Source organism: Stegostoma tigrinum, chromosome 21, assembly GCF_030684315.1.
Source record: "Stegostoma tigrinum isolate sSteTig4 chromosome 21, sSteTig4.hap1, whole genome shotgun sequence".
Lineage (NCBI taxonomy): Eukaryota > Metazoa > Chordata > Chondrichthyes > Orectolobiformes > Stegostomatidae > Stegostoma > Stegostoma tigrinum.
This window is the reverse complement of record NC_081374.1, coordinates 27,630,148-27,656,349: the sequence shown is the minus strand read 5'-3', so window position 1 is coordinate 27,656,349 and position 26,202 is coordinate 27,630,148. Positions and strand designations below refer to the sequence as shown.

Genomic DNA, 26,202 nt, shown 5'->3' with positions numbered 1-26,202 from the left:
GAGATTGCTTGGGATGGTGTTGTGAAGGTGCTGGGAGTGAAGGAGTGTACCAGCATGTGCAGGAGGGAATGGGCCCTGTGGAATTTTTCACCAATCCCACACCCAATTCTGTAATGACATGGGTTGCCTATGGCACAGATACCCATTCCCATGTATTCCTAGACCAATTATCATGTTATGAGTCGTATTCAGCCCAGCAAACCCAATTTATCACTCCGCACTTATTACCACTTATTCAAACTTTCTGGCATCCTGGCCTGCTGCTCATAATCTCCTTGTTACATACTCCTTTTCACCTCTCCCTCTGGGGGTTACCATCTCCATCTATTCCTCACCTCTCCCCCTCACACCCACAACTTGAGTTCGGCCTCACCTTTCCCTATTGGAAGAGTCACCGGACTGGAAACGTTAACTCTGCTTTCCTCCCTCAGATGCTGCCAGACCTGTTGAGTTTTCTCCAGCAATTTCAGTTTTTGTTTCAGATCGCCAGAGACCGCACAGTTCTTTTGTTTTATTGCAGAAATCGTTTTTGTTTTATATTTAACCTCATGTGTGGCCCACCTCAGCGAAATGAAGATCCTGGGCCGTTACAGTCGTGCACCTTGCAGCTCAACCCTTCAGCGCTGACTTCTCCTAAAGTTTAATATCAAACGGCGCCGCGAAATTACCGGGAAGCGTCATAAAGTTGTTCCCGCATCACAATCATGAGCATTGCGCTTCGTTTCCCCTGTCTCTCTGACCCCGGAGAGGCCCTGTCCGTGAAGTCAGGACCAGGCTGTCACAGGGTCTGCAAGGAAGGATGACAGCAGGAACGCTCTGCTTGCTCGCCGTGCTCCTCATCTCTCTGCCGTTCCTCAAGCCCAGCCACTCCCTGACCAAAACAGAGAAGAAGGAGCTAGTGGACGCACACAATATGTTCCGCTCTTCAGCATCCTATGCATCCAACATGCTGACAATGGTAAGTGGCATTTGCTTTCCCTCACAGTGACTCCGGAGAGGGGTGTGAAGACCAGCTGAACGAAAACAAAATGATCTCCCCATTCTCTCTCCTAAAAAAGTCACAGTGAGAAAGTTGATTGTACCTCGCCAAGCCTGTTTCATGGGATTCCACCAGATTGGATGGGACCCGTTTTGACACTTGCCAGGCCAGTTTCTGGATCACTTACCAATGATTTCTTCTCCGTTGCCATCACCATTATGTATGTTGGTAGTCATTCATCTCTGTGTATTCTGTAGCAGTTTTTCATTTGTCAATAACTTCATTCAACTTTCAAGCCATCCAACATTGATATTTGGAGACAGTAAGGACTGCAAATGCTGGGAGCAAGAGTCAATTAATATGGACCTGGAAAAACGCAGCTGGTCAGACAGCAACCGAGGAGCCGGAAGGTTAACGTTTCGGGCTTTACTGCTCCTCGGATGCTGTTGGACCGGCTGCACTTTTCCAACATTGATCTTTCCTCTTTTCCCTCGATTCTAACCACTTCAACATCTCTTACAAATCTGGTTCCTCTTAAAATGTGTCCTACCTAGCTTCTCCTAATGGGCAAATATTACATCTGAGATTGTATTCAACAAACTTCATTCTGCATCATGTTTCAACGTTTGTTATTTATTTTAAGCTCAGCAGATCCTTTCAATTCTGTGTATATTTCAAAGTTAGTTAGAATTATAGAATCCCAATAGTGTGGAAGTAGGCTGACCATGTCCACACTGACCCTCTGAAGAGCATCCCACCCAGACACACCCACCTACTATCCCTGGATTCCTACATTTCCCATGGTTAATCCATGTAGCCTGCACATCCCTGGATGCCATGAGCAATTTAGCAAGGTCAGTCTACCTAACCTGCATCTTTGGACTATGGGAAGAAACCAGAGCACCTGGAGAAACTCGCACTGACATGGGGAGAATGTGCAGACTCCACACAAACAGCCCAAAGTTGGAATCAAACCATGACACTTTGAGGCAGAAGTGCTAACCACTGAGGCACCATGTTGTCCAAGTTGGAGACTTAGCAAGTTGGGTTCTGCTTCATTGTATCTATGTCTTGCACCCAGCCAAAACAACATCAAATCATGCTCCTTAACTAGTGCAGGACATACATCTTTGTATCTGAGGAAAATCGCTTTGAGTATATCAAAGGCATCAGAAGAAAGCAAGATTCAGCTGTTCTCCCCTCAAGACTTGTGCAAACTCCTTGGGAGAGATTGTGGTGTTGTCATAATGTCACTGAACTATTAATCTAGAGTTCCAGGCTAATGTTCTTGAGACATGGGTTTGACTTCCACCATGACAGATGGTGAAATTTATATTCAATAAAATCTGGAATAGCAAAGCCAGCGGCGACCATGTAACCATTGTCGATTGTTAAAAAAATTCAATTTTGTCCAATGATTGGACCTTCAGGGAGGAAATCTGTCATTCCTACTTGGTCTCACCTACATGTGACTCTGGGCATGAAACAATTGTGGCTGATTCTTAATTGTCTCTGAATTAGCTGGAAAAGCCACTCACTTATATCAGCACTAAAAATGCCTAGAGAAAGGAAATAAACTGCTGGACTACTTGAGATCACCTAAGGATCAGAAAGGATATGTAAAAAAAACACAGTCAACTCCATAAAGTGCTCCTTGCCAAAACCTGGAGGCTGCCTGACATAGTCACGTGGAATCGTACCCTATGAATAATATCGCAGGTACCATCATCACCATTCCTTATTATGTCCTTTCCCACTGGCAGGATAGATCGACTGGAGGGGGCAGCACAGTATTATACAATCCAGAAAGAGTTTCTTTGAGAATCCTGAACATTGATTCCAGAGCCATGAATTTTCATGCATTCGGTCAAACATGGGCAAGGAAACCTCCTGCTGCTAACCGCTAGCACGTCTCCTTGACTGAGTACTCCTACATGTTGGACACCTCTTGGAGAAAGCACTGAAGGTGACGATTACTCAGAATGTACCCTGGATGTGGATTTCAATATCCATTACCAAAGGACTAAAGGACTCAGCTGCAAGACTGGGTCTGCTGCAAACAGTATAGGAATTAACAATAGTGAAAAATCTACTTGACCTTTCACCAATCTACCTGAATCAAATACAATATTCCATGACAGTATATGTAGCAGAGAGCACTGTGCAGCAGTGGTGATGAAGGGCCATCTTCACATTAGAAATATCCTCTGTCATTTGTGTGGTATTACCAACATGCTAAATGAGACAGACTTTGAACATATCCAACAAGTCAAAAGTAGGCATCTATAAGGTGTTGAAGGTCATTAGCAGCAGCAGAACTATATTCTCCCAGAATCTGTAACCTCATGGCCCACAAAACCCCCACTCTACCATTACCAGGAGAGGAATGTTGGTTCAATGAAGAGTGTACCCTAGATTATCAGTGAATAGTTGGACGGGCTAATTAAGTGTATTATAAAGCAGCACTTGCGAATGAATAACCAGCTCAATGATGGTCAGTTAGTTCTCCGACACGTTCACTTAGCTCTGACCTCTTTATAGTCTTGGTCCAAACATGGACAAAAGGGCTGAATTCAAGAAGTGAAATGAGAGTGACTGCTCTTGACACCAAGGCAATGTTTGACATTATATGGCATCAGGAGTCTGAGCAAAACTGAAGTCGATGTGAAATTTGGAGAAAACTCTACCTTAGCTGAAGTGATTCCTAGCACAAAGGAAGATGGCTGTGGTTTTGAAGGTATTCGAAAAACATCTCAATCCCAGGATTTACTGCTATTCCTGGCAACTTTGTAGCGCTTTTATTTTAAACTCATACAATTCTAACTTCCTTTATTAGCCATGTTTGACTGACTTTTCTTGAGTTTAAAGACAATCCATTGCTTCTGTACAGTTAATCCCTCAGTGTATTTTCCCAATTCACATCAGCCCATTTCTTTGCCTGCCTTCATAACATCCCTACTCAAATTTAGCACTTTTGCTTTAGATAGAACCACCTCACTTTCAAATATAACATCAAATTCTATCATATTGTAATCACACATCCTTAAAGATTTCTTTTCCAATAACATTTTTAATAATCTCTTTACCATTACATAATTCTAGATCTAAAATAACATATTCTATAGTTAGCTCCTCAATATGTTGCTGTAGAAAACCATCTCTTACACACTGTAGAGACTGTGTTTCCAAAATGCCAAATATCCTTGAACTTTCTGTCAGTCCTGATCACCGTGCAGCCATGTATCTATGATGGCAATCAGATCAAACCTTTTTTTGTTTTCTGTCTTCCCTAGAATCTTTGCAACTTTATTTTACCAATTTTTCATCCTTCCAATTTAGAATACCCCATCAGGTTTTCATGCCCCAACAGACTATTTTAAAACTACCTGACAGCACCAGTAAATCTCCACGTGAAGATGTCAGTCCTAGCATCAATCCCATAAAGAAGTAGCCCACCCAGTTTGTGCAGGTCATTCCTGCCCAAGAACCAGTCTCAATTCCTCAGAAATCTGGTGCCTTCTTCCCTGCCTGAGTTCTGCGGCCACGTGTTCAATAGATTAATTCTCATGTTTTTATACCCATTAGCATGTGGCTCTAGGAGTAACTATGAGATTGGTGGTCTTGAGGTCCTGCTTTTAGGCTTCCTTCCCAAATCCCTGAAATCTGCCTTTCAGACCTCTTCCTTCTTCCTACCTATTTTGTTGGCATCAATGCGGACCACAACTTCTGGCTGATTCTCCCTCAATAGAAGGACGTCCTGCAGCTAGTCCCTGCTATTATTGATCCTGGCACCAGGGAGGTAACACACCATCCTGGAGTTATAATTAATACCGTAGAAACACCAGTCTGATCCACTGAATATAGAATCCCCTAAAAATATTTTTCTTCCACTCTCCTCCTGCCTCCTCTGCACAGCTGAGTCACCCAACGTGCTGTGGGCTTGGCTACTGCAGTCATCTGAGGAACTATTTGCCTCAACAGTTTCCAAAATAGAATACTGATTAGCAAGCAAGATAGACACAGGGGATTAATACTCTACCTGCCTGGTTTTCTTCAACTTTCTGGTTGTCATTTGTCCCCTTTCTGCCTATATGCTTCTAATCTGCGGTGTGACCTCCTCCCTCAGTCTACTGTTGATGTAGTCTTTTGGATACATTAAGTGACTCCAGCCACTGCTCAAGATCTGAGACCCAGAGCTGAAGCTTGTACACCTGGTACCTTTTCCTGTAGATATGTTTGCCTGGGACACATGGTATGTCCATGACTTCACACATACTGCAGGATGTTTAAGCTGGTTGGCCTTTCTGACCTACCATCCCATTAGTCGAAGAAATATTCTTCTACCCTTAGAATAAGTACGAACTTCCAATGAAAACGTTACAAGCTATTTCTCAGAAAAAAAGAGAGAAAAGTGAAATAGAAAAGGACTAGAGATGCTAACAAACCACAAATTAAATACCCAACTTCCACTTTAAAAATTAGAAACACTGACCAATCCTACGTAACAATCAGCTGCATCATTGCATTTTGAACATCATACTACATTTGTCTTAGTGCAGGTAGGTCTCTCGATCCACACCTTATTTCCTTTGAAATTTGCCTGTCTCTCTGGAGACTGTATTTCTGCAGTAAACCTCATTCACAGTACCTCTTTCCCCTGTTCCCAATTCCCTAGATACTCATTCTTTGTTAGTGACACTCAAGTATGTCTCCCTCACTTTGACCACGTGGCTTACTCTTTCCCCTGGTTTATAAACACTAGCTGACCATATCATGTGTTGTTAGAGTCTCAATACTGAAACAATATCTTGAGTCATAATTCTGGAATTGAACAATATCTGAACAAAAAAAGAATCATTCATAGTGCTTAATAGGTTCATGTTAAATTGATATGTCATATTGCTGTCAAGTAATTAAATTGAGCAAAACCCCTTCTTCATTCTTTTGTTAAAAATTCTCTAAATCCAATAAGTCCTAAAATAAAGGTTGGGGAAAATGAATGCAGCAAATTTGTCATAAATTTTGAATACTGTGATTGATCTCTTCACAGTACCAATATACAACATTATGGTATTATGGTATTAATTGACCTCTGAAAGGGTTTTGGATAAAATTTCATATCATATCCATGAATTGTGACTGAACTATCAATGCAATGACCTAGTAAGAAGGAGAGAAATGACTGCACTCTTTACAACCTCCTTGGTTGGTCACAATAAAGATTTATTTTAGGGGAGGCAAAAGGTCTAGTGGCACTATCAGCAGACTATTAATTCAGAGACCTAGGTAATGTTCCAGTTCAGAACTCTGTCATGCCAGGTGGTGGAATTTGAATTCAATGAGACCCAAGAATCAAGCATCTAATGATGACTATGCTTGCATTGTTGGAAAAACCCATCTGGTTCGCTTATGTCCTTTAGAGAAAGAAACTGCCACCCTTACCTGGTCTTGCCTCCACATGACCCCAGACCTACAGCAATATGGTTGACTCTTAACTGCCATCTGGGCAATTAGGGATGGCCAGTAAATTCTGGCCTAGCCAGCAACACTCTCATCTTGTGAATGTAAATATGAATTAACAAATAACAGCCCTTTAAAAACACAGCTAAACCTCACTTTAGTAAAATTGTAGTTAATTAGCTCATGATAAAAGCATTAAAGATCTAATAGCAAGGATTTTTTGAGTGAAAGGAAAAACAATTTTATTACTTGCTAACCCTGATATAAATAATAGAGACAGCACACCAAAAACATGCAAAAGCATAAGTTCAAATCTGAGATGTGAATAGTAACCCAGGCCACATAGTACTAGATTAGTACAAAAAGAAGGATAAACAACATGCAGTTTAGAATCTTTTGGGGTCCTTGAATTGTTAGGTTTTTACCTGACACCACAATTGGTTAGCAGTATCCTGGGTGAGCAGTAACCGTGCATATTACTAAATCTTCTAGTTCTTGGCATTTGGATGTTTCTACAGTTTGTGTTGTCACCAGTTACTTAGTCCTCCCTTAGTGAGAGAAGGGAGAGAGAGCCCAGTTATGAGGAAGGGTCAACTGACCCGAAATGTTAACTCTTTTTCTTCACAGATGCTGCCAGACCTGTTGAGCTTTTCCAGCTTTTTTGTTTTTGCTCCTGATTTACAGCATCTGCAGTTCTTTGGTTTTTATTGGGGAGAGAGATCATTTCTTCCAATACTGCTATTACAAATTCATCTCCATTGCTCTGCCAAAGCAGTTGCTTGCAATAATTGCAGAATTGTCTTGTATCTTTGAAATGTAAAGTTTATCATCCAAGTTTAAATTTAAAATGGGAAGTACAAGTTTCTTTTTATACACCTGACTGGTTTCAGTCTCTTTTGCTAAAGTATGAATTTCAGCTCAAGCAGCTTCATTTATTTCCTACTGATTTTCTGCAGCTTTGCTCAAGCTGCGAGCAGGTAATCATTGTGGCCATTTTTAAATTAGCATTTTAAGTTATGATTTTATCCCATGAAAGCTCCAGGTATTAATATCAGATTTATGTGCGTTCAAAACTGATAGATCAGCTACTATCTCAGTGAATAGTGAAGCAGTTTTGCTAGGTTGAATGGCCTATTTCTGCTGCCACATTTTATGTCCTATGATAGTCTATATTTTGGCTCAATCACAACATTGATGATACATTAATCAAATAGATTCAGTTCAAACTTACCCTAATGTTAGGCCTTTTAGTGCTCATTAATTCTGTCCTACTTATGTGTATATTATCTTAACTTGCTTTTAGAAATGGGATACACATTTAGAAAAAATTGCGAAGAATTATGCAAATAAATGCCTCTGGAAACACAATGCAAACAGAGGAAATGTGGGAGAAAATTTGTTTGCAACGAATGGTCCATTAGACCCAGCGACAGGTGTCGAGGACTGGTACTTAGAAATCTTTGATTACACATATGAGAATATGAGCTGTACCCCAGGGAAAATGTGTGGACATTATACACAGGTATGAACTTTAGTTTACTCCTCAGAATGGGCAGATGGCTGACTTGGTTTGATTAATGAACACATCAAAGATTTTTTAATCATAGGTAAGGAGCTTCCTGACAGAAGAAATCAATTTTATTTGCGGTCTGCATAGCAAATAGAAAATTCCAAAGCTTCTGTCAAGATTAAAATGTATAATAGGCTGTATTTTACATTAGAAATAACTATGAAGCTGAGAGTACACACTTACTTACGTACAAATTTGACAGCAACTTTTTTGCAGTTAAATGTGTAAAGCAGAAAGCCCACTGTTTAAAAGCGGCAATAATATTTTGTTATGGAGCTTATCTTTCAAATGCATGGAAAGAGTGACAGGCTGTTCTTACCCTATATATAGAAGTAAAACTACCTAGAAAAAGTTATTCCTTGTTCATCCTTGTGTAAAAATCCTTTAACTTGTGATAGCTCTTAGTTACTAGCAAACAGTCTTAATAGCAGTGAAAATGTACTTTAGATTTCAATAATAGTAAAAATACTTTATTATTCTTTCCATTTCTTTTACATATTTCTCTTCATGCAATATTTCCACTCCCTTTTTAATTTCATTTACTTTTGCCACTAATTTTGTTATTTCAAGTAACAACCTATGGGTTATACTTCATATTGATCATTCATAAATCTTCAACCATATATTGTTGCTGTACGCATTCAGACAGGTATCAGATGCACTTTGAGGGGACTGTAATTTTGGATTGTTACCTGACAGGACATTGCAGGCAAGAGCTAAAACATGCCAATTGTTTCTTAAAAAGCTCTTTGCAAACCTTGCTCTGTTTTCTAAATTATATCTTTGCATTGCAAAGTGGATGATGTAATTTATGTACATGCATTTGTATACCATTTATTTTGAGTTTAGATTTTTAAATTTTGAATTAGAGACATATGGGTATTCCATGTGTCTGAAGAGTTGAATGATTAACTAACATAGGTATTTCTGCAGCCATAGTAATTTTTCTTAAAGCAGTTTGAAAGGGTAGCTTGCAAAGCCATTTTTTGTGCACAGTAGATGTGCACATTTATGACTGAGCTGGGTAAACAATCATGTATTAAGGTTTTTGTTGGATTGTTCTAGAATTGTTTGGCTTAAGCTTAAGCGAAAGACCCATAGCTTGGGGGAAAAGTGCTTCTTTTGCATAAAGCTTGGGGCAGTTCTGCAGAAGTAACCTGAATGAAGATGTATAGTGCCCCTGAGAAAAGGAAAAAAATCAAAACAATAGGTTAATTTAAAGTAAGGAGTTTAAGGACAGATTCAAAGTTTTAGATAAAACTCTGAGGACGGTATTTGAAGCTGAGAACCCAGGTGTAGGACAGTTCAAGGAAAAGGCTATCCTATATTCTGGACTGGGAGTTGAAATCATAGTTAGACTAAGAGGTGTTAATGAAAGGAATTTTGTTTTCTTGAGTGAGTACTGTACAAGGGGTGCTTTCGGATCTGTAAAATATTTTTTGTGAATTATGTTACTGTGTATTTAAAATTCTTTAATGTGGATGTGGTGTTGAACTGGAGTGGACAAAGTCAGAACTTACGTGATGCCAGGCCCACCTCAAGCTGCACCTCCATTTCCCACCTGCTAACCTCATCCCGCCTCCTTGACCTGTCCATCCTCCCCGGACTGACCTATCCCCTCCCCACCTCCCCACCTATACCGTCCTCTCCACCTATCTTATCCTCTATCCATCTTCAGTCTACCTCCCCCTCTCTCCCAATTTATTTCAGAATCCTCTCCCCATCCCCCTCTCTGATGAAAGGTCTAGGCCCGAAACGTCAGCTTTTGTGCTCCTGAGATGCTGCTTGGCCTGCTGTGTTCATCCAGCTTCACACTTTGTTATCCAGATTATAGTCCAATGGGTTTATTTGACATCACAAGCTTCTGGAGTGCTGCTCCTTCATCAAAAGCTTATGATTTCAAATAAACACGTTGGACTACAGCCTAGTGTCATGTGCCTTCTAAAAATCTTTATGTTTGTGTTATAAGCAAATAGAACATATAACATAGAACATGCAACGGTAGTAGATTCGCCAACTTTAGGTACATTTAAGTCGTCATTGGATAAGCATATGAACGTACATGGAATAGTGTAGGTGAGATGGACTTCAAATCGGTATGACAGGTCTGCACAACATCGAGGGCCAAAGGGCCTGTACTGTGCTGTAATGTACAGTCTAGTTTATTCTATTTTGTCTTAATTTCTTTTCTTCATAAACATCAGTTTTGTTGTTAATATCAGATCTGCAATATTAAATGCTTATAGTTAGTGAGTTAGTAAAATCAAAATAAAATATGATTCACCAATTCAGATTTCTAATATGTTCAATAATAACATCAACTAGGATCATAATAGCATATTATTCCAGCTATCAGCTTTCTCTTTTTTTTTTCCTAACGGACTTATTAACTAAATTTTTTGAGCCATTTTATCATCGATACTAAGATTCAATATTTCTCAACCAACAATTCAAATTGTCATAGCAATCCCTTTTTTCTCAATCCGTTAAATCTAAACTATCCACTATAATTAATTTTCTTCAGCATACAAGTTTTCTCTCATCTTACTTGAAAAATAAGTGTTATTTTACTCATTTCTGAGGTCAATCAGAACCATTATTTCAATTACTTCTTTCAGAGATCTATTCATGACAGGTGATAATTTTGAAATAATTGCCTTTGCCACTTTCAGTTTAAACATATGCACCACAATCAGATATTTCTTCTTCAACAGAACTACAGACATAGGACCAATGCACAGAATAAGATCATTCAGCCTGTCATGTCAATTTGGGCTGAGTAAAGTGGCCAGCCATTCTAATCCCACTTTCTAGTCCTTGATTTGTACATCTTGATTATTATGTCAATCTTCCAATGCATAACATAGCTACAATTTATTTATTCTTCAAATGACCCTTCACTTCATAATCACATCCTTATTTCTAGCCTCTCTGGCACATAAAGGTGAGGGGTGGGGATTTGTGAACAGGAGAAACTTGAAAAAATATCCAGTAGAACCTGCCAACAAGCAGTTGTCTTACCATGACGCTCATTTGCCTCCCTCATTTTTAATGAATCAATTACTTCTGAGGCATTTGAACTAATATATTGAGTTGACTAAGCAAATTATTGAGTATCACTTCCTCAATCTGCAAAATAAGTCTTAGAGTTTCTGATTTGCAACATTTACTTAGATTCAGAAATTCAGTGCAAATTGTTCCCATTTGCAGTCTATACCATACTAGAAGGGAAAATGGATTCAGAGGAAGCAGCTTAAAAATTACAAACTGAATTACAAACTAATGTTACACAAATGTGTAAATGGACAGAAAAGTAGCAGCTTAAATTTAGCATGAGCAGGTATGAAGTTCTGCACACAGGAAGGAAAAATTGTGGTGTAATTGTACATGAATAGTGATTAAGTAATGACTAGTGAAGTTGAATCAGACCTTGAATATTTGAAACCTGCAATTTGTTAACTGCTAAGGATGGATTGAGTTGACGCAAAATATGGCAAGGCATTCAAAATTAAGTCAATAATTCAATAGTTTTTTTGTAAATTTATAACCAGAACTGTGGAATACAAGTTCAAAGAATCACAGTGATTGCTGCTCATGGGCTGGGAACATACGAGCAAGACTAGGCCATTCAGTCCCTTAAGCCTCTCTGCCAATCTAAATCACGGCAGATCATCAACCTCAAGGCTTCTTGCTGTGCTACCTCCATATCCCATGATGTCATTTGCAGCTAGAAATCTATCATTATCTGTTTTAGATATGTTCAATGACCTTTGGGATAGAGAATTTCCAAATATTTCAAAGTGAAAAAAATCCTTTTCATTTTCATCTTAAACGAGACCATGTTCTATGATTTTAGACTTCCCTACAACCCAGGGAAATACCCTTTGTACATCTACCATGTCTAGCCCTTCAAAAAGTTTTGTAAGTTTCAAATTGATCAACTCTCACCCTGTTACCACTCTCTTCAATTCATCCTCAAAGAAAAGTCCTGACAACCTAGAAATTAGTCTGGTGAACTTCCACTGCACACTCTGTAAGGAAGGCATATCCTTCCTTAGATAGCCTTCCTAACTGCACACAGTACTCAGGATGTGGCTCCACCAAAGTTCTGCACAATGAAGGAAGACACCTCTAGCTCTGCTCTCAAATTCTTTAACAACGAAGGCCAATGTTTAATTTACCTTCCCAATTGCTTGTTGTATTTACATTCTCACTCTCCATGACTTTTGAACAAGGACAATCAGATCCTTTTGGAATCAATACTTTCCAAGCTTTCATCACTTAAGAAATGCTCTGAACCTATAGTCCTCCTACTGAAGTGGATAACTTCACACTTGAGCACATTCTGCCATTGCTTGCCCACTCACTCAGCCTGTTCAATCCACTTGATGCATCTTTGCATCATTCTCAGAACACACATTTCCAACTAATTTTGTATCGTCCACAAATTTGGAATTTTACATTTGGTGATCACATCTAACTCTATGATATAGACTTTGCACTCCAAGCACTGGTCAGAAACTGTCAACCTGACAATGGCACATTCACTTTTTCTATCTATTTGCTTCCCATTAACAAATCCTCGACAATATATTAGTCCCTATCCCTTGTGTTCTGATTTTGTTTGCTAATCTCCTGTGTGAGAATTAGTCAAAAGTCTTCTGAAAATCCAAATACATCAAATAATCAGGTCCCCCTTTATCTACTCTGCTAGGAACATTCTCAAAAGACTCTGACGGGTTTATTAAAGATGATCTCCCTTTATAATTTAATGTTGATTCTTCCCATTTGGACGTTTGATTTTATAATCAATGTTAGTATTTTCCTATAACTGACATCAGCCTAACAAGTCTATATTGTCCAGTTCTATCCCCCAATCCTTCCTTAAACAGTGAGTTACATTTGTAATTTTGTTGAAGTGAAATAACTGTTCCAGAATCTACAGAGTTATGAAAAATGACCGCCAGTGGACCCTTACTTCTATACACACCTCTTCCAACACTTTGGGATATTGACCATTGGATCTCAGACATTTGTCAACCTCCAATGTCATTAATTTCTCCAATACTATTTTTAAACTAATACAAATTTCTTTCAGTTCCTCATTCTCACTAGTTCATTTGATTTTTTATCGATGAGAAATTTTTATATCTTTCACCTTGAAGACAGACACAAAATAATTGCGTAGATTCTCTGCCATTTCCATATTGCCTATTAAAAAATTTCCAGTTTCTGCTTGTAATGGATGTATATTTGTCTTTGCCAATATTTTCCTTTTTACATAAATATAGAACCTTTAACAGTCTGTTTTTGTTTGTTTCTTGCAAGTTTAAATTCAAATCTGAAGTAATGTTACTTTATCAGTTGCTTTGTCCAATTTTGCTAAATTCTACAGTTGTGAACTGTGTTCTGCTCTGGTGACAAATATCACAAAGATTTGCACAAAATGCTGAGATTTGTCCTGCTGTCATCACTGATGTCAAAAGACTGAATTATGAGGTTTTCAGCCTTGAATTGAGGCATCTCATGGAATCTTATACAAAAAAATTTACATTTATGACAATCACTGGGAAAGTACTTTAAATGATTTTGAGGACAGCAGATGCAGATTCAAACCAGCTTAAGAAAAATGTAGGAGTGATATCAGTAACATCTTCTCAGCACAATAGTTAACAACGAATGAACTCCCATATACAGCAGCAATGGTGAAAAACCTAGGAATAATTTAAAAGCCAATTTAAATACTGCAGTCGGGAGACTTCAGGATTTTTCCAAATAGACTAAAATCGACTGAAGAACATTGCTCATCCATAATTATCTTTTGATATCCTGACAAGAAAAATAACCACTTGCAAAAGCTATGTTAGAGCTGCTGGCAGCAGTATTGTCTTAGCCAGAAGCTGTTTGAGATTTTTGGGAAGGACGGGGAAAAATTAGCTGGGGAAAACCACAGTTGTAAATGACTACTCCAGTCAGTACTTCACTGTACCTGGGTGAAGGTAAGGTTTTTGATAGCAATGAACTGTTATGCGATAGATGACAAGCAAATTATTTTTATACCTCATCTACTCTGAAGACTTAAGTGTACCAGAATTGTTCTGGGGAAGAAAGTAAACTTGACCATAAATTTAATCATTAATCGACTTTATGGAATTTTGATTGCATACTATCTCAGTTAACTTCTGCATTTGTTGCCAAAAATATTTTGATTACAAGATTATTCATCTTACAGGTTGTATGGGCAAGTACTGACAAGGTGGGCTGTGCTTCACAATTTTGTGATCAGCTAGAAGGTCTGGATAATAAAAACCTGTCTATTCTGGTTTGCAACTATGCACCTCCGTAAGTATAATTATGATCGAACACTCAGAAATAGCCAAGGTCTTTTTTCCCAGGGTAGGGGAGTCCAAAACTAGACAGCATGAGTTTAAAGTGAGAGGGGAAAGATTCAAAAGGGTCCTGAGGGGCAATCTTTTCACGCAGAGGGTGGTTTCTGTTTGGAATGAGCTGCTAGAGGAAGTGGGGAAGCTGGTACAGTTACATTTCAAAGGCATCTGGATGGATACATGAATCGAAAAGGTTTAGGAGGATATGGACCAAATACTGGCAAATGGGACTAGATCAGTTTGGGATATCTGGTTGGTAAGAATGAATTGGACCGAAGGGTCCATTTCCATGCTGTATAACTCTAAGACTCTATAACTCTGCAAACAGCACTCTTGCCTTTCTAGATTAAAATATTTTCGGTATTTCATATGTAGTATTTTTGATTTATATTTCTGTTAGATTTGTTAAATTCTGTAACATCAGGCAATAAGCTTCTACAGTTGTTTATACTTATTGCACCGACACAGTAAGTACAAATGCTTTATCTTTCTAGATCCATGGTGTAAGTCTTATGGTACTGAGCACAAAGGCTTTAAAGCACTCATTTCACAATTAAAGGCAACATTTCTTTCTTTAAAATGTTTGACAGAAAATTTGCCAATCCACTCAAATTTTTGCATGATATTTCCATTTCTAGTGGTAATGTAGTTGGTTCGGTACCATTTAAAAGAGGAATCCCCTGCAGTGAATGTCCAGCTGGATTTCAGTGTGTTAATAAACTTTGTGGTAAGTATTCCTTTACATAATTGTTTAGGTGCCGCTGCTGTCTTTGTTTCTGGGTCTAGTTTTCTGTGACTTTGTGAATTAGCAAGTAAGGTTGTTAACTTTTGACTGGCTTTATGACTAAAGGTTCATCCATAACAAAGTTGATCATGTGACAGTCCTGATCATGTGCAGGACCATGAACTGCAGTCATAGGTGAATTGGGATTTGAGCCTTACTTATGACGTTGGAGAAAGTCAAAGGAATTTTGGTACCAATCAGTACTTTCTTATCAAGTTTATCAGTTTGGGATACATATAACTACCTGGCAAAATCTTTTTTACTTCTTGGTGTGACCCTAATGGAGGTTTCAGTAATAACTACTAATTTTCACTGATGGGAGGCAATGGTATCATGATAATGTCACTGAATAGAGTACTAGGCTAATACTATCGGAACTCAGGATAGCACCTGTTAACATATAAATGCAACTAATCGGTCTGGAATACAGTTTTAGTAATGGTAACCGTGATAAATATCATTGATGGCTGTAAGAAGCTATCAGCTTTACTAATGCCTATTAGGATGGGAATCTGTGGTCGATACCCAGCCTGGCCTACATGTGACTCCAACTGTAAAGTAATGTGGTTGACTCTTAACTGCCCTCGTTCCATTATTCTTCTGATAAACTGCATATCGTAGTGGTCATGTGATTTCATCCTATCCTTGGTTCATTAGTAAATCCGGCTCCTAAAGCAACACAACTCTTAAAGCAATAACACAACATCCCTTTTTAGCAAGATAAAATTTCATATATCAACAGGGACAATATGTATACATTAGGGTAGTTTCATAAAATATTTGTATGGAAAGAATAATTGAGGAATTTAAGAGTTTAAGAGTCTGAGCTTCTGTGTAATGGTTTAACATTTTTTTCTAGATCTCGTGATTGCATAACCCTCATGAAATTTAAACTTCTTGACTTGGTGTTTTAGAGTCTTGCATGTTGTTAGTGTGCTGAGCGTTATCCTGATGATTTTTCATTATGACATTCATTATCATGATAATGTCCACTGACTAAGAGTTCCAGGATAATTCATTAGCCAAGCTTATTTTTGCATATGTTGTGTGCAAAATTGGAGTTGATTTTCCTCAAAGTTGCCCCATTCTGTGTTGTGTTTTCCTAGGCTCGTCACACACATGAATATCTCAGTGGATAGCTATGTGCCTGTGTAGGACATATTAATCTTATGTTTTGTCTTGGAAACTGATTAGGCAGTTCCACAACTGCATTTCAGTCATGCACCATTATCATTCTTGTGTGCTTTTTGAGACATTTGTCATTAATGTCTGAGAATTTGGACCAGTGATGGCTTGGCAGGATTGTCCTAACATGCTTCTAAGGTTTTTCAAATAGTTTCCGATTTGCAATAGTTTCCAATAGCTGTTTTCATTATTTGCTTACATGGTCTTGCAACAGCAAATTTAAGGAGCATATCTTGTTTCAAAATCAATTGGACATCTGTAGCTTTCTGATTCATGTTAGGCAAGTTGGTAGTCAGCTTTGTCATATTTTACAAGTTCTGTATTTTACAAATGCTTTTTATGTCCAGGGATTTATCGTAATCTCTAAAAAAAATCTGCTCATGCTATTTTCAGTGCAGTTTAAACATTTTTTAAAAATCAAGTACTCACAGTTTCTGTAATAATTTTTCTTTTCTTCTGTGGACCTAGTACAGATGTAACTGCTGCACTGCTTCTAATCCTGCCTGAGGACTTTGCATGTAGTTTTCAAGCTCATGAGTGTTTATGTTTCTTGAGAAAGATCACCAGCTCTGATCTTCGTGCAATATTTTGTTATATTATTTGTAAATAGTATAGATTGAGTAGCATGGACTTAGGTTGCTCAAAATCTCACACAGATTTCCTTAACAGCTCAAACTGTAGCTTGCTTTTGTGGCTGACACCATGCAGGTCAGTGTAAGTTAATGACAGGGCCACAGTAAGGGCTGACATTGCTGACGTGTGCAGACATGCTGCAAAATAAACTTGCAGCAATCTGTGGGAGAACAAACTTTAATTGCTGTAGAACCGTAGCTACACAGAGAGGGTTGCCAATCCTGATAGGGAAGCAGCAACAAGAAGACTATATGGTAAGACAATAGATCAGAATCTGCCTGGAAACATGAAATACAATAGAGAGTACCCAGCCATTACCAGCAGTTACTTTCACAGAACAATACTTAAAGTGCAAATAAATGTCTAAAGAAAGCAATTCCTGTCCAGAGAACAATAAGATCTGAACACCAAACATAACTGATGTTGAAACATCAGCTGTAAAATTAAACTTTAAATACAGGAAAAATATCAATTTTACAGACAATAGAATGAGGCAAAAATTAAATAATTTATATTCTTGATACTAGAATTATCTTTTAAATTATTGTGCTCAAGTATGACACTGTAATACAGGAGGTACAGATGAATAATAAAACAAATTGGAAAAGAAAAGAACATTTCAAAAGCAGTTTAGATTTTCTATTTGTTTCCTATATTGGGATATAAAATCAAATTTAAAATTTGGATAGAATAATTAAAATATAACACAATAATAAAAGGGTAGAGATGTTGGCCTAATTTTAGTTTAACTCATTCAGTAGGTGACTAATGATGTCAGTTTCACTGGTTGTTTACATTCTGCCAGATCTTATCTCAACAGAAATAGATAGATGGAGATTAAAATTTAAGTTGGTCTGAAGAAACCACTTAATGACATTACCTTGAAACTGGTCCATTCTAAATCTGCTGCAGCTAATAAAAACTGGAAAAGTACATTGGCTTAATCGGTCAATAGTTATAACATGTTAGATAATGTGTGCTTTATATTTGTTGATCTTGAGGTAACACTGTTATTGCACCTCTGTAATTTTGCACAAGTTTTCCGCTGGGCCTAACAATACTATTTTTCAGGATTGAAAACTTCTATACTTTTAAATCTGGCTGTTGGCTTTTAAGTGTGTTTAGAGCTGCGTTTGAAGTTTGTTTCATTGTTTTGTTTGCAGCATCTATATCAAAGACAACAGGTAAGAAATAATACTTTATTGCAAATGTCTGTTGGACAATGTGACTAATTTGGAAGCAGCCTGAAAAATTGATCAATAGATTAATCTGTGTCGTCTCATAGCATAGTGAAGCAACATTACAAATCACCCAGCCTATCTGGTTGATGTGACACTAGAACGCCTAACTTGGATCATTTTGGTTGTTGCAGCAATTGCTCACTTCACACGCAAGGATGGGCCAGTTCTGGTGTTACTTAAAGGTATAGATAGCCAAGTTATAGTTACGGTCATTTTAAAAGAATTTTTTCTACTGTGAAGTGCCTGGAGGTACTCAGGGGTGTTTTAGAATGAATGATAACTTATTTACTTATTTCTTGTAACTTGCTTTTTACAGTGAATAACACAGTAAGATGCAGTGAAAAACTTGAAAAGGTGGTGTGTTTAGTTCGTGGATTTGCCAGAGAATGTTATTGCTTCTTTTCAGGCAGGACAAAGGATTTGGTGAGCAACCCACACAAAGACTGCAACATCTATGGGGGAAAGCCTGAGCTGTGCCTCTGTGTCTGCACCATGATGGCAGAGTCAGACCAAAGGCTATGGAGAACAGAAGCTCTATGTCATATCCTCTGCCAACCTGGAGCCTGGCTCCTCCAGGGTCCTTGATTGTCAAAAGGAGGTTATCTGGCAAGCCGCCCATTGCACACAGCAGCTCTGTGGGCAAGCTCATCAGCTCTCATCAGTATGCTGCTCCATCAGAGTCTTCAGTGAAACCCCCTGCAGCAGAACACATCTGTGATCTCATTCTCTAAAGAATTAGTAAGTGAAGTATCCTTTGGCTCTGATCTGATCACACCCTTTGTGCCCACTGGCTTACCAAATATAGATCCTAACTCTACATGACAAGGTGCGTGTAGTTCCAATATCTGAACTACGGGTTGTGAGTGCCAGATCAAATGAAAGAGCTGAAGGAGCATTGCTGAGCTCTTGCCCTTTCTCTTCCTCCTTGGGTTTCTGTCACTGGAGAGGCAGCAGTGATTCGGTGTGTAAAACAGGAATTTTGAAACAGAGATTTAGGGGAACAGGAGGTCCATTGTCAGCCACAACATTTTCAGCCTGCTTATCATGCAAGATAGCAGCATGTGAGTGCACTAAGATTTAAGAAAGGTCACACGACAGGATCATTTTTTCAGCCTCAACGTTGCCCATAATACCAGATAATGTGGGCCTTGTTTATGTCAGCCCCATGCTGCAGAGAGCCATCTTGTCTGTAGAGCTCAGGAAATGCTTTGCCCCTTTCTACCTTATTCTGTTAAAGAGGGTGCCAGTGATTGTGCAACATTGAGCTTTCATGATGATCTTACCATGGCTTAATAGCTAGAGATATGGTTAAGTAGAAAATAAAGTAGAGGCTGTGAAGTTTTCAGCATCCATATGTAAGATTGAAACAGAGCATCAGAATATTAGGGATAGTAGGAACTGCCGATGCTAGAGAATCTGATATAACAAGGTGTAGAGCTGGATGAACACTGTAGGCCAAGCAGCATCATAGGAGCAGGAAAGCTGACGTTTTGGGCCTAGACCCTTCTGTGTTCATCCAGCTCTATACCTTGTTATAACAGAATATTAGGCAAGGGTCCTGCTGCTGGTCACCATTGTGTGCAGTACATGCATATGCAACATTCATAGTCATGTTTAATGAGCAAACCATGTTGCCTGAACATTGCTGATCCCTTCTATGTATTTAGAAATCACTGCGTCGTTGCTGGTTGTGGGAGTAATGGCATCTGGCTAGTGCAAATCAGTTGCAAATTTTGATGGTGGCAAGAGAATATTTGGAAGAGGACCAAATAGACACAAATTAAGAAAGGGAGAAAGAGGGAGAAACCTAGGCCCCAAAACTTATATGCTATGATTTTAGCACCACAGGTGCCACTTTGGAACCAAAATGGCATCCATGTTATGTGCGTACACTTCCATTACAACTCATGTTGAATACGGTCTTGGAAGGAGCATTAACATTAGGAGTGCACACCAAGCGTTTGCAGAGTTGACATCTTGTTGCATCAGTCAGTGTCTAAGGCAGATTTGACCACATTTTCTCTCTCCTACTCTAGCTAATGACCTGTTGTAAACATACGCAGCTGAGCATGCATTCTACAGCAGGTGGCACTACATGCTAGTGCTGATTGCATTTTTATTTTGTTCAGAGGTTAGGAGCTGATTAATGTATTCAGGTTCTTTGTGAGCTTTCAGCAGTTGTTGGTTGTTTGCAACCTTGTGATTAAAGTTAGTGAAGACACCTGGATTTGACTTCACTGAGCTGGTGTTTGAACATGTTACTTTCCTCTGGAAACATTTGGAAAGCCTTGGGTAGATTTACTGCCACCAACCCTTCTGGCTGATATTAGTCTGAGCTACTTGTACTATGTGGGGAAGGATGTCCTCACAATGCCTTCAGCAGAAGACAGGCTCAATGTTGATGAAGAAGAAACAGGTTTATTACGTATTATGTCATAACTTGTTACACTGCAACTGAAAGACATGATTGTACCTTGTCAGGCTATGAGGATCAATTTTAGATTAATTATACGTTAGTACATGCTGCCAACACTAAGAGGAATCACTGATACAGTATGCATCTTTGGCAAATGTGTCAGATGGCACAGGACACACGCAGAACTTGTTAGCTCTTCCCATAACTATCCCTGTAATTTCTTGCAGTTTCACAACCTTCGTTGTGAATTTCCTCCAGTTTCACAACCTTGAGTGCATATCTGCACTCCACAAGTGTTAACCACTTGAACAATCTAAAATTCCCATCGTACTGTCGTCACATACCTTCTTCTCAATTTTAATTATTCTGTCATTGGTGTCCATACCTTCAGCTGTGAAGCTGTCTCTATAATTCTGCCCTCGTACCTGACTATATGCTGCTACAAATACACACATGGGGCTCCTCACTATTCCTGCCAAAGCAGCTTGTTTGGTACCCCACCCACCAATCTAAGCACTCATTCCTCTATCACTAGGGCACCATGGCAACAGTGTGAACCATCTGCAAGCTGCACCTAACACAAACTTCAATGATCTATATATATTTCCTTTCCTTGACCTGCATGTATGTCTCTATCCTGTTTGCAGATTTTAATAAGGATTTGTTTTTTTTTCTAGTTTTTAAATAATAGTGGGTGTGGAAGTCTCATGTCTTGATTTGAACATTTCTTATCAGTGTGACTTCACATTGAAATTGTGTGGCTAACAGAGGAAACCGTTTCTAATTTGAAAATCTCTTAGAGACATAGGAACAAAGGAATATGGAGTGGGCAATACACACTCTGAGTCATTTTCATCATTCATTGTGATAACAACTGATCTGAGCTCAACCTCTTACATCTGGCTTGAAGTCCTCATCTGAAAAGTATATCAAGCTTGTTCTTGAAAATTCCTATTAACTAAGCATTTTCTTTTGTAGACAGTGTTCCACATTTTCATTACCTTGTGGGAAAATATGATTTCTGATTTTACTTTAAATAGGCTTATTCTAATTTCATAATTGCCTGTTCTTGTTGTGGTTTAGATTACCACTCCAACATCCTGAAGTCATGGAAATGCAAGCAAGGTTTATGCTATCCTCATAAATTAACCAATGGTACAAGAATCTGCACTGTACCTATGAAAAGACATAGATTCCTCCCTCAGATTCTGTATCCAAACCGATATGTAGTACTACACATAGGATCTGATTGGGAGTCTGTATAAGTGAAGCATTTTTTTTCACTTGCAAATTCCAGTCCCACTGAGATAAAGTGACTTCCCATCTTTTGACCACAGTATCTCACATTAATGTGGTTAGTGTCTTTAATTTTGAAGAAAATGTCTCAAGGAGGAATAGGGAAAACTCAAAAGGCTTGAGAATCTAGCTCCTTGTGATTAAAAATAATTATCATTTCGATTGTTAGAAGTAAATTAAAATTTTCAATGTATTGTTAACAAGGAAAAAAATGATCACTGTTCTAGGAAGAAAAGGCTGTTTAATATTCAAAACTGTTCTCGAGTGGAAGGTCACTGGATATTTTTAACTTTGAATGACGTGAAAGACTAGTTTATTGAATTATATGTTGTCAATTTAGATGTGGCAGCTGGCAAAACAGTGACAGAGGTTTTGTGCATAGACTTTTTTAATCACTGAGTCTTACGCATCCTTCCACACAACAGTCTCACCTGCTCCATCTTCATATTTACCCAGCATTTTATTTTTAAATTAATCTGTTTAAATATATTAAATACATCTTTGGAGCAGGTGAGACTTGAAGGTTGGCCACCAGCCTCAGAGGTAGAGGCCCCATCACAGTGCCACAAAAGCCCTCTGCCCAGCCAAACATTTAATCAAGTAAGAGAGATAACCCGATATAGAGCTGGATGAACACAGCAGGCCAAGCAGTATCAGAGGAGCAGGAAAGCTGACATTTTGGATTAAGACCCTTCTTCAGAAATGGGGGAGGGGAAGGTGATTCTGAAATAAATAGGGAGAGAGGGGGAGGCAGATCGAAGATGGACAAAGGAGAAGAAAGGTGGAGAGGAGATAGACAGGTCAAAGAGGTGGGGTTGGAGCCACTGAAGTTGAATGTAGGTGGGGAGTTAGGGAGTTGATAGGTCGGTCCGGGGAGGATGGACAGGTAGGAGATGGGGTGGGGCTTGAAGTGGGAGGAATGGTTAGGGAGGCAGGGACTAGCTGGGCTAGTTTTGGGATGTGGTCGGGTTAGGGGAGACTTTGAAGCTTGTAAAGTCCTCATTGATACCCTTGGGCTGCAGAGTTCCCAAGCAAAATATGAGATGCTGTTCCTGTAGCTTTCGGGTGGCGTCATTGTGGCACTGCAGGAGGCATGTTGTCCAACGAGTGGGAGAGGGAGTTGAAATGGTTCGCAATGGGAGGTGTAGTTGTTTGAGCGTAGGTGTTCAACAAAGCGGTCCCCAAGCCTCTGCTTGGTTTCCCCAATGTAGAGGAGGCCACAACGGGAACAGCAGATACAGTATACCACATTAGCAGAAGTGCAGGTGAACATCTATTTGATGTGGAAGGTCTTCTTAGGGCCTGGGATGGGGGTGAGGGGGGAGGTGTAGGGTCAGAAGTAGCATTTGCTTCGGTCCAAGGAAAAGTGCCGGGGGTGGTGGGGCTGGTGGTGAGCGTGGAGCTTACAAGGGAGCAGATAAGGGTGGGGAGGGAAAAATGTCTTTGGTGGTGGGGTCAGATTGCAGATGATGGAAATGTCGGAGGATGATGCGTTGTATCCAGAGGTTGGTCGGGTGGTATGTGAGGACTAGGGGGACTTTGTTTTGGTTATTATTGTGGGATGGGTGAGTGTGAGGCATGAGTTGTGGGAAATGCGGGAGACACAGTCAAGGGTATTTTCGACCACTGTGGAGGGGAAGTTGCGGTCCTTGAAAAAAGAGGACTTCTGGGATGCCCGGGAGTAGAATATCTTATCTCGGGAGCATTTAGTTTCTTTAATGTTTCATTTGCTGTTAAGACTTCCTTGACAGTAGTACATTTAATCATACTGTTCAGTTCTAATTTGTCGTAACTGGCATCTGGCATAGTCTGAATACATAACAAACAGTCCAATCAAACTTCTTAACTGGTCAGTTTCATCCCTTTCTATGAGGACCTTGCCTGATTTATCTGGATATGGGTAATATTTTCCAGATAAAATGTTGACCCAAATTCACACCTGACTTATGCTGCTTCATGTCTAAATATATATTGTTGTGGGTGAATCGTCACAAGTTACTTGTAATTTGGCTACTTATTAAGTACTGAGATAATGATTTAAACTTTATTGCATGTTGTCACTAAAATAAGATCCATCAAGTAAGCAAGTTAAGCCTTACAACCTGACTTGACTATTACCCAATTAATGATGGAATCTGGCCATGATTCCACCAATGGTGCCTGTGTCTGGATGTGTTCAGGGTTTGATCCTTGTGCAGTGTTGTTCTTTGAAGTTCTATTAAAGGGGCATGCCTGGTGTTCAATTCTTTATAGATTTTTATCCTTCAGGCTATTACTGATGATACTTCAGATTATTTCATCCAAAATATTGCTTACTCCTCTGGAGGCCTTGAATCTGCAGTTTGTTTCCATATCAAAAGTAGCTTTTTTATTCCTTGTTATATTTGGCCTTAAATGTCTGTTCGAAGACACAGCTTCCTGGAGATTGACTCCTTAAATTCTTCCACAGGGCAATCCTTGTCCTTTGTGGCAATAAAGCATGGGAGGTGTCATGGACATAAGTAGGGAGTTCCTGGACCAAGGGGTAGAAAATAGAACCGAGATAGGTGGAGATGAGTTCGGTGGGGCAGGAGCAGGCAGAGACAATGGTTCAACCAGGGCAGTCAGGTTAGTGGATTTTGGGAAAGAGATAGAAGCGGGCGGTGCAGGGTTGGGAAGTGATGAGGTTAGAGGCTGTGGATGGGACGTCACCTGAGGTGATAAGGTTGTGGATGGTTTGGGTATCAAAGCAGTTTTGTTCAGATAGCCTCCTCTCCTCCTTTCGCCAGACGTGGCTAATTGCTTTCAATTCCTGTATAAGTTAGTCCTTGACTTTAACAGTTTATTACAGACAGAGCCATTGTTACTTCTTTGCATGTGTAACAGTTTATCTTTTGTTGATTCATCCAGTCTACGAAGAGTTATTGAAGTTCTGAAATTTATAAAATCAATGTGTGAAGTCTGTGAGACCGGAATTCCAATCATAAATTCCTTTTTTATTTTTTTCAATCAGATAAAGCTCAAGTTTCATAGAAGCTCCCCTCCCAACTGCATCATAAAGATGCCTGCTAGCTGTATGCAACCCATTTTCTAAATGTGCTGAAAGTAAACCTACTTCCTGCAAGACGGACCAAACTGAGAGATGCCATGCCTTTGTTGCGTCATTCAGTCAATTAACACATTCATTTAATTTCCACAGCTTACTTCTATATCATCGGTTTGCTTAGATGGTTTGACAAACACTTTCCTTTGAAACTTCAACAACTTGCATAAGCTTTGCTTTATATCAATTGACTTATGTTTCTAGCAGTCTGTGGTTAATTTTCCAACCAGTGGACCTTAATTCCTCTGTTTGCATACATAGCCAAAATTTGTATTTACACTGTTATGGCTTATTCTGAGTCAAAATCATGCTTTTTGTTTTGTGTAAGGAAAATAGTCTTTATATGCACTGAATGACCATTTATTGTGATTTTGTTTAGAAGCTGTGATTAATTGTGCTTTATGCAAGTGTATATGAATGAGAAACATAGTGGTTACAGAAAATCTGCAATTTTGAAGCTTACATAAGAAAGTAAATCTATAACATTGCTCATTTTCAAAATTTACTAAACTGTTCTGCTAGTAATTAAGAATAGTTAAGAAATTTACCAAATTTATATCTAACATTTTTTGCTATTTCAAAAGAATTGTGGCAACAGTGTTGTGATCCCAGCTGATGGTTGCACTGGATATATCAGATTCCAGAGTGAAACTTGGCTTGATAAATCATAAGTTTTGTTTTTGCATCTTGGTTACCATGGTAGTCAGTCATTGAACAAATTCAGAAGAAGCTGCCAATGTGCTTTTAAAAAAAACATCAAACATATTGTGCTCAGAAGGAAAAAAAAACAAACTAAATTATATTAAGAACTGTTTGAAGCTGTCTTTTTGCAAAAATACAAAGATTAACCCTTTTACCCTCAGTAACCATCTTACTAATAATTAAATCTCAGTGGAAGGATACTTTGTTTGCATCTTAAAATTCCTTCTTCAATTTACACAGCTGTATTTTATTTCTTCATTCATCTGATGCTATATTCATTAATTAATGTCACTTCATATTATACTTAAACAATGGGCTAACACACCATGTCCTGCAGCAGAGCAGACCAAGTGGGCAGGAGCAATTACTCGGACAAAACCGAGCAGGCAGTGTCCCGCAGAGGAGTGGACCGAGCAAGCAGGAACAATTTCCCGGAGCAGTGGTGGAGTGCGCCCCGATGGAAACTAG

General features: G+C 39.0%; 1 protein-coding gene across 1 annotated transcript; it reads left to right on the top strand.

Annotated features, from left to right (window-relative positions):
- The first annotated feature begins 772 nt into the window (after positions 1-772).
- LOC125462685 (peptidase inhibitor 16-like) lies at positions 773-26,202 on the top strand. Its single transcript, XM_048552922.2, has 6 exons — positions 773-958; positions 7,743-7,961; positions 14,242-14,351; positions 15,034-15,122; positions 18,161-18,181; positions 26,072-26,202. The coding sequence occupies exons 1-6, from the start codon at positions 800-802 to the stop codon at positions 26,200-26,202; spliced, it is 729 nt and encodes a 242-aa protein (XP_048408879.1). The 5' UTR covers positions 773-799.

Bases quoted from the DNA above. Each gene is read 5' to 3' on its own strand.
- LOC125462685 (XM_048552922.2), top strand. From the start codon at position 800: ATGACAGCAGGAACGCTCTGCTTGCTCGCCGTGCTCCTCATCTCTCTG. The intron at 14,352-15,033 runs GTAAGTATAATT...TTCCATTTCTAG, and splicing joins GTTTGCAACTATGCACCTCC to TGGTAATGTAGTTGGTTCGG. The intron at 18,182-26,071 runs GTAAGAAATAAT...CATGTCCTGCAG, and splicing joins ATCTATATCAAAGACAACAG to CAGAGCAGACCAAGTGGGCA.